This window comes from Halichoeres trimaculatus, unplaced genomic scaffold (genome assembly GCF_033239565.1).
Source record: "Halichoeres trimaculatus isolate MK-OKI-2021-1 unplaced genomic scaffold, fHalTri1.1 fHalTri1_scaffold_10, whole genome shotgun sequence".
In the NCBI taxonomy this organism is placed as follows: Eukaryota; Metazoa; Chordata; class Actinopteri; order Labriformes; family Labridae; genus Halichoeres; species Halichoeres trimaculatus.
The window spans coordinates 23108416-23117888 of NW_027437187.1; the positions used below are offsets into that span (position 1 = coordinate 23108416).

Genomic DNA, 9473 nt, shown 5'->3' on the forward strand with positions numbered 1-9473 from the left:
GATGATTGAAGCTGTGGTTTGTATCAGTAATCAGTTTCCGTTACTAATACATCCACAAATGGTTGCAAGCCAAATAGGTGTGACTGAAAAAGGTGTGAGGATTAACTTTTTTTTTTTTTTTTTTTTTTTTTTACTTCTTCTGTGGGAGGGCCTCACTCCTCCCCTCTCTCCTGCTGGAAAGTAAGAGTGTTGCCTGTTGTGATCTTTGCATGGTGCTTCATTCTCCTGATCCAGGCTTGAAACGCAGCAGGAGGTGTGTAATCCTTCTTCAGGCAGACTATTCTAGTGTAATCTCCTGCTCACTCAGAGTACACACAAGTCACTTTTGACTGCTCCATAAAAGATTCAGACTGTCAGAGTCTGGCCATCTGTCATCTGCTTCTTTGTTTGTCTGTCAGATTTTCAGATTTCTCTCTGTTTTTCTTTCCGTCTGTCATTATGTCACGCTGTATGTGTTCTTGCCTATTTGTCCATATACTGGAATAAATGTGACTCTGTGAAAATGAAACTAATGCTCAGCTGAGCATCTTTAAACTACATAAGCACATTAAGAGAAGTCCCTTGGCGATTGGATTAGGATGTAAGGGCATGTGTGCATGTTTGTGTATCAGAGTGCTCTTTTGCCAGAGGAAGTTTTTGTGTGCTGGTGAGTGCATTGCTTACTTTGTCTTTGTGTGTGTGTGCATGATATGCATTTGGGTGTTTGAATACGTGTGCATGTGATTGTACGCGAGTGTGTCTGTGAAGTGTTTGTGCACAACTGAAAAATCGTTTTTGCTCACAAAAGGCGATCCTGTAGCACCTTAGGGGAATACTCTGCTTTCTTTTCTACTGTTCTCCTTTATTTCCTGTCTTTATACCTCGCATGCAGCACTGGAGCCTTGCTAAGATACAATGGGCCTTTTCTGCCAGGACGCCACCAACAATGACACAATCAACTATAACAGACTTTAAAAAACAGCTTCCTGCCTTTGCAATCTATATCTAGATGTAGAATCTAAGGAAGAGGACATCTACAGCGCACCAACGAGCAAACTACACAAATATCCAGTGACTAGTCGATCTGTCTGTAGTAGTCCTCAGCAGACAATGTCTACAGTGGGAATGGAAGAGCAGGGGAAGAAGGAGGAGCAGAGGTGTTGATAAGGAGCCAATTTAATGCTCTACTGCTGCATAGAAAAATCACATATCTCTCTAAAGGCTGGATTATGGTCTCTGCACAAATGTGACGCACCGAAAAGAGACATACGAAATCAGCATGAGAGTACCCATGTGGCTTTTATACTTCTTAACACTCTGTATGCATCTGTTAGCGACTGTTCCCAAACTGCAGGGGGCAGTGTATTGCAAATGCTCGTCTACCACAGTTCTAAACCAGAGTAGAAAAAGTTTACATTTGTTTATACCATTTACAGTATTTTTCTGCAAGTTCCTCTTCTCTGCTAAGTGTGGCCGCATTTTCACGCCAGGAATTGTTCATCACACGGTTATCATGATGATCTCTGTGCAATTAATCATATCAATGGAAGTATTTTTATACTTCGGACACTAGGAGCTTCTGTTAGCCCAATAGTGTCAGTGTGTCTTTGTCTGGCAGTTAGAAATTTTTGATGCAGAAAATTTCTGCTTGAAAAGAACCACACAAGGTGGCAACGCTGCTAAAATGACGTCATTCACCCACAGGAAGCCGTGCAGGCATCACAGATGCATGAACCAAGCTTAATAGTGAGCTCCAGTGTCATTCACGGAGATGTTTGGTTGATAACACGTCATTTCATTCTGCAGCCAATGAAGGATGAAACCAGTGGCTTTTTTTTCAAAGGGCGATACAGATGTTGTGCATGATGCTTTTATGCCATTGTTGTTTAATTGGCAAACCGATTAATCAACCTATCTCAAGACAAAGTTCCAGGGAATTGCTCTCAGTTCAAAATCCTTCTGATCTGTGACATGAAGGGAAACTCTGGTCCTTTCTTTACAAGAAGATGTGAAGATTTTACAGTATCTGTGGAAACATTTATAGAAGATTTCATCAAGAATCGATGCTCTGCCCTGTTACTGGTTCCATATGATCCCAGTCTGCAGAACATTAATTGGAAGGTTGTGATTTTATCAAGCCCTGTTCCATACTGCCTTCTGCAGCATCAAATACACACTTCACCGTGATCCCAGTGTGTTGTGAAGGGAATTACAGTGCAGGGTGTAAGCGATAAAGGGAAGGAAAGATCAGTGTCACACTTTAATGGTTCTGCATGTTTTCAGTGATTCTAATACTACACAGACACGCACTCCATTTTCATGGAAGCTCCTGGGGAAGAATTTAATTAAATGAAATGTAGAATCAGATCTCATATTCTGCCAAGGCACAACTCAGCAACAGAGGGAGACAGAGGTTGGAGTAAAGTTTCAAGGTTCAGGTATAACTATCTCGATTCCCCACTTTGAGTCTAACGCTGGATTGAAAATGCCTCTCATTGCCTAATTTATCCCTGATGTCTTTTCTTCTCTTGCTCCTCTCCCTCCCCTACTTTCCCACTCTCACCCTAAGTGGCCAGTTGTCAAAGTCAGCTGAAGCCCAGTAAATGAAGAGGTAGATTTATTAGCAAGACATCAGTGGGATGGGCGGGGGGTGGCGGAACCCCAGAAGCCAGTAAGTAAATACAGCCACTGTGTGTGCATACCAAAATACAAAAGAAGAGGGTAAAGAGAGGGATCTGATGAAGGCATGATGGTGAAGAGGAGAAAAAGACAGTAGTTCCTGAAGACGTTTACAGAATTCATAGACTGATGAAGCAGAAAAGAGAGGTAGAAAGCAGGCTGTCAGATATGAAGGGGGAGAGGCAGCTTCCCTCTCTTATCCCCTCTCCAGCAGTGGCTACAGCACGAGCTCTTACCGTCTGTTGTAGGTCTGGGATTCCAATGCGGATGACCACCGTGTTGCCTGTAGGCTCCTCCATGGGTGCTCTTGCACTACGGCTCCACTCTGCACCGGGACGGAAAGCCGGAACACCAACGGGAATGGGAACGCCGCTGTCCTCTTCCTGGGAGCTGCCGCTGTCAGTGCTGCCCCCCTGGCTGCCGTTTGCTGCGTGTGTGTAAGGGTGTGTGAGTGTGTGTGAGTGTGTGTGTGTATGCTGCTGCTGCTGGTCCTGCCGTGGAGGGCCAGGTGGCTCATGTTTGCCGGCTGCCGAACGCAGAGGCATGCTCCGTGTTAGGGGCTCGGTCTGTCTCGCTCTCTCACACTCTCTCTCTCTCTCTCTAGACACACACGCGGGCACACACACTCACACCGATGGCTCCCGCTCACACTACACGCACACACGGCTTAAAGCGTGCATCACTCGCCTGGGAGAGAAAAAGAGGGAGGGAGAGTGGCAGGGAAGGAGGGTAGTGGAGGGGGAATGGGCAAAAAACAGGGGGAGATGGGAGATTAGAGAGACAAGGGAAAAAACCAACGACAGGAGATAAGTGACGGGAAGTAAAACTGAATAAGATGCAAAGATAAGACAAGATTATGAGACAACCTGATACAATTTGAAAAAAACGTGTGCACATTTAGCCTTTAAATGGAACAAATTATCAAGACAAAGAGCACAGCAGAGATAGAAGATTACCCAGCATCTGAATTGTGTTCATTACCTTACTAATTTGAGTGCAAAAAAGAACTTCATCCTTCACTAAACTTGATTTAAATCGTTGTTCTTCATGTTAAATTCATTGAATCATGCAGAAAATTAAAGCTCCAAAATAACTTAAAATAAACTTTTCACATGGTGATGTTACAGTGCCCAGAGAGTGTGTGACTGTAGCTGTCACACACTGTTGCCTTTGCCGTGGTGTGCTGACACTGTGGTGACATCAGGACAGCAGAGGGGAGGATTGTTTGTTCAGATCAATGCTGGGTAGGATTTGGCCTTCGTGCTTAATTTTATCTATCTGTGGGGGAGTTGCTGATCAAATAGATCTCTGGTTAACGCAGTGACTCATCAACAAAGCTTGCTGCCATAAAATAAGCACTTTTTAAGGGATTTCTTCTTGTTAAGGGTCAGTGCTGTTCATGTTTAAAGTAGAGCCCGACCAATATGGGATATTTGGGGCTGGGGCCGATGCCGATACCGATGCTGATACCGATGCTGGGGGCAAAAAAAATGCCGATATCCAATATATCGGCTGATATCCAATATATCAGCTAACATCGGATATATCGGCTGATATATGTAATAAATTCATTGACATACACAGGACATATACTTTATATGAACACAAGTTATTATAATATCCATGTTTCAAGACAGAGACAGAACACTATTAAATCAAAACAAGGAACTTTGATTATAAAACTGTCAACATAAGAACTGTAGTGTTAACCAATGATAAATAAGAACAAGCTGTAAACACAATAATAGATAAAGAAGTCAAACTTTAAACACAGTAAGTAGGAAATAAAAGTCAAACTGTAAACACACAATGAGCAACTTACACGACCTTAAAACGCTGTTCTATAGTCTTGCATTACATAATGGTGGAAGGAGGGGGCAGGCACAGGCAGTGTGCAGCCCAACACACAAACACACGAAACAGGAATCTTCGCAGAACAAAATTTCTTATAATCGTCTACATTTTGGCCGATGTTGATTAATCAGTGACAGGCATAATCGGCCTGATTAATCGGCCCAACTGATTAATCGGCCTGACCGATTAATTGGAAGGCACTGGGGACTATTTATTTGGCATTGAGTGCAGTGACACCTCTGGCCAGAAGTAATTTCCCATGAGCACTATTGCCCACTGTTGTAAGGATGTGACTCCTGCCAAGGCATGCATTTGTTTTGAAGAGCAGATTGTCTTTAAACACTACTTTTTTTGTTCAAGAAAACGTTTTGACAAATGCAAAGCAATGAAGTAAAGTCATAGCCTGTAAAGAGGGATTATCAGTCTTCATAAAGATATGCACGCATCTCGACCACAGAAGCAGCATTTAGCCCCATTCATTCAGACGGGTTAGCGTTTTTTGAACACTAAATTCAGCCTGTTAGACACATCAAAATGTACAGTTTTTCGGTGGACAGGTGTCAAAAACAATACTACACAATAGAAGCAACTTCTGTCCAGTTTCGACCATTACAGCGCAACAGGTGTTTCGGCGTTTATAGCGCCCATGCTAGCTGGTGACTTTCAGCTGACGGCAGCTGTGATTAACGGCTGAGAGTCACCAGTTAACTGGGTCACACTTTACACTGTTACACCAGCGACGTCCGCGTATGTGTTATTAAATGTGTATTCTTTATCCAAACTCAGTTAACTAGGTTTGACTGCAAACAAGCAATAATAACTGCTGATACTCAAAATACAGAGTTGACTTTGCCTATTTAATGAAAAAGTTGGTTTGGGGCTGAGGTTCTGACCAAAAATGGACTCAATATGGACAGCAAATAATGAGTGAATCTATAAATTATGATTAACAGAAACAGATTTTATGACCAAAGTAAAATTAGGGAATATTATGAAACGATGTTTACATCCTGGTCTGTCACAGTCTGATAAGTGTCCACGGATAATGCCGTCATGATCATCGAGTGAGAGTTGTGTTTCCTCTCTGGGTACACACTAGGTTTCTCTGCTAAAAACGCCTGTCTACCTAACGTCTGTCCACTTGCTGATCTCTTCTGTCCACTCACTGCTATTTCACAAACCTGGGTTCATTTTATTGGCCGTCAAAGAGATGACATTAAGTTAAAAAATGTGTTTTTTGGTGGTTAACTCCTCCACATCGGTTGACAAACCATTATACTCCGCAGTGCTTCTGCACCCAAGTTGCGCACACATCCGCCGTTGTTGATGAACAAATAATCCCTCTATAAAACATGGATGAAGCAACGTCACCAGTCTGTTCCTGAAACCATGAAATGAAGCCAATCCGCTGACACAGCCACGTTCACTATGACGCCGGCTGTGAGTTTTTCTTCAAGCAGCTAAGGGGTGCCCAGTAGTCGTGTGACCTGACCTGTGCCTCTGATTGGAAAATCAAAAAATCCTAATACCTTCTAAACCACATAGACAGAAAAAAATCACTCACCGTACAGTGGGTGCCGATAGGGAAATCAGCGTTTTAGACCCAAGTCGTTTTTTGGACCAGGCTGTGAAAATGCTTTTTAATGCCGTAAAAGTCTGTTTTTATGGCTGGGTGTGTACGTGACTGTAATGTTAGTGAATCCTGGTTATGTCCCACCAGTGCTCATCTACCAACTCCAACCTCACCAAGCAGAGCTAATGCAACCTCACTCTTCATTTTACAAATAGACTCTCGAGTTTGAACAGACCACTGCAGAATAACTGCTGCATGTGGGTTTGTTATGAACATTATCACAAACGGCTAAACCTGTGTTTTAACCTGTGCTCTATCACTCTCCAGTTTCGCTTTCTTCTGCTCTTTTTTCCTTTTTTCTTTTGGCCACTTCAGCTCCAGTGTCTTTAATTACTAAAAAATGTTTAAAAAAGAAAAAGTTTTCTTCTGAAAAAAAGGTTTGACTGGACCTCAAATATAATACTAAGAAATAGCATCGCATAGCATAGCATTGTCTGGTTTTGGAACTCATAAAGAAATACTATTTCAAGATCACTTATAAAGACCTCACAGTGCTTTTAATTTCAGATAGACTGTGATCCAGGGAATAGTACAATGTCATTCTGACCTTCATTTCTATCTTCAGTTTTACGACAGGCATCCCAAAGCACTTTCATATTCTGTGACTGTCATTGTTTCTATGTCAACCCACCAAAATGCTCAAGGTGTTGGCCTATTCAGATCTTGCTGTCACTCTCTATTGAACTCAGACTTCATGACACCAGTTGAAATGCTTATCAGAAGTGACTCCTGCGTGACCTCTGTCTAGTGTGGAAGACAAGTACTTTGGGGCTTGAGCATCGCAGGCTTCACAACCAACCATTTGAACAAGTAAGCTTCACATGCAAGGAAAATGTGCCATTAAACATTTGTGGGAGGTCTCTAAATTATTGATTGTGATCTTAAGTCAGTGCTATGCTCCATTGTGATCTCAGTGCCATCATTGTTCAAGCTGACCCGACAGCCCCAAGACAAAATTTTCTCATTGGGTGAAATTTAAAACCCAACACTTCAGGGGAAAGACGAGTGATGAAAGCTCTGAAGCTGCTGTTACAAAAGATAGTGTGGGTCCTAACTGACACACATAGGATATGTATGCAAGTACACACACACATATGCACACACACACACACACACACACATACACACACACACACACACATACACACACACACACACACACACACGCACACACACACACACACACACACACACAATAGAGTCCGATAGTCTGCAGGGCAGGACATGTCTTAATCAAACACCATCCATGGTTTTATCCTCATTCCTTCAAGGACTGGTCTAAAGGAGAATGCCTACATTACACTAAAGACATGGACATATATTTAATACTCTCCCAATTAAGGTTTTCTTACACTGTAATGAATAGAGAAAGGTCATCATAATATTAGCCACTCTTTATGAGATCACTCATCGTCCTTTCTGAATATTAAAGATCAGGCTTTGGTTGCTGTAAGGAAAAAAAAAATGGTTCTGACTGCATGTTATAACTTAAAATGGTATGAGTGTTTGGCCCAAGAGAGGGGGAAGTGAGACAGACAGGAAAGGGGCAGACTGCCAACAATTCTTCCTCATGTTAAGTTTCACTATGCCTCACAGGATTTCTTATGATGATCCAACACATCACCTCATTATAACAGAAAATCCTCCAGTCCCTGCAGAGAGCTTCACAAAGAAAGGAGTTAAAAAGCAAATCTCGCTGCTATCCTATACCATCAGTGACATTCTGGAAAACTGACAGAGGAGTCTCAAAGAGCTTATTTGTTGGCCAGCGAACAAACACCTATCAGCAATAATTGTATGAACAATATCTGGCCCACCGAACAAGTAATCCCATCGTTACAAAATATGAAACGTAATGACCTCTTATAACACCTTTTCTTAATGGAAGAAAGTATGAGAAGTGTGTCGTATTCACAGGTGAACCCAGAGTATTTCCAGCACTACTGGGGATTGCATGTGAGTGCTTTGCCACTGCTGGGCACTCGACAGTGTGTAATCCCATTAGCACTGGAAAAAGAGCATGGCAGCTAGCCCTAATACATTAGAGGATTTAGCAGATCACTCCACCTATATGGGACTTCAGCTGCCAGGTCTTCAGGGCCAGAAAAAAATTGATAATTATAACCAAGACCTTGTAGCTTTGCTCAGTGTTCACATTTTATAAAGCAATTCTGTGCCCTAACAATATAATCAACAATGTACTGTCAAGCACAACAAAAAAGAAACAAAACGTCCTCACTGGGTGCAACCACAGTTTGTTACATCATATTATACATTAAACATGTTCACACACACAACATCAAACTTAAATTTTCCAAAGTGACACATCTAGAGCCATGTTAGTACACTTACTGCTCAGCAAACAAAAACAAATCACACAATCAGACAGGATTATGCTCTGGGAAACAGGCAAAGGGACCTCGGATGGCTCACCAATAGCAATAATGATTCCCCTGGATAGCTGCAGCGGGGCCAATGAGTGATTTCACCCTACTTGCGTCATGTGAGGATAAACTGTGTGGGCATCTGCACTTGAGCAGATCTTCATACCGCGAATAAGTTATCTGGTTCAACAAATGGCAAGAGAAAAAGAAAGAGAACACAGATACGAGGCTAATCTGCAAAACGCTTTTTTATTCAGACTAATGTAAGCTCTTTCTGTTCAGAGTTTCTCAGAGTGAGCTTACAGCCCTTTACATACTCTTCTGTCAAACTGAAAGTATTTTGAAAGAAGATAAACTCCTGCGTAATGGTTAGGGATGGGACAAAACACTGATACAACAGTTGGTCTGACCTGTGTGATACAAAACTTCACTTCATACACTTCACTGAGAGGGAAGGAGTAGGTTACACTTGAGTCTCCCGTCGGTTTTCCTCACCAGCTATGGCCATGCCATCACGTTGAGACTCACATTGTAATTACAACCCATGTTAGCAGCAGTGAATGGGAAATGCACTTCTTTCTTCTATAAACAGGACTAAAGCATCACACTTTCACTGGAGCTCACACTGTATTAGTTCAACTGAAGACCCTGCTGTAGCGACTGATAGTGCTGTACATCTGCAGCTGTTACAGGTACAGTCATACAGTTAACATGTCCTGCTATGTCCTATTATGTGACAGCATGGAGCCGAACTTTCTCCACTGTGATTTAGCCTGTTGTATAAAGATAAAGATAAAAAAAAGTTTTCAACATAATGCTAAAAGGGTGGCTAAAGAAAATGAAAGGTTGTAATTCTTCTACACTGATCATTGACATTTTTTGTTACAATTTTGTATAACCTTGATATTAATATCCACTCTTTAGTCTTCTTTATTTCTTCTACT

At 42.0% G+C, this 9473-nt stretch overlaps 1 protein-coding gene across 6 annotated transcripts in view; it reads right to left on the minus strand.

The window, feature by feature from the left end:
• Window positions 1-3337, minus strand: part of shank3a (SH3 and multiple ankyrin repeat domains 3a) — a 138796-nt gene extending 135459 nt beyond the window's left edge. For 4 of the 6 annotated variants that reach the window (XR_012598873.1, XM_074677001.1, XM_074677002.1 and 1 more), the window contains exon 1: window positions 2895-3337. Coding sequence is in view for 5 of the 6 variants with exons in the window: in XM_074677001.1 (XP_074533102.1) it covers window positions 2895-3203 (309 nt within the window). In the remaining variant the exon portion in view is untranslated. The remainder of the gene's footprint in view (window positions 1-2894) is intronic. The other 2 variants (XM_074676999.1, XM_074676997.1) reach the window with 1 other exon arrangement.
• Between the last annotated feature and the right edge of the window lie 6136 nt (window positions 3338-9473).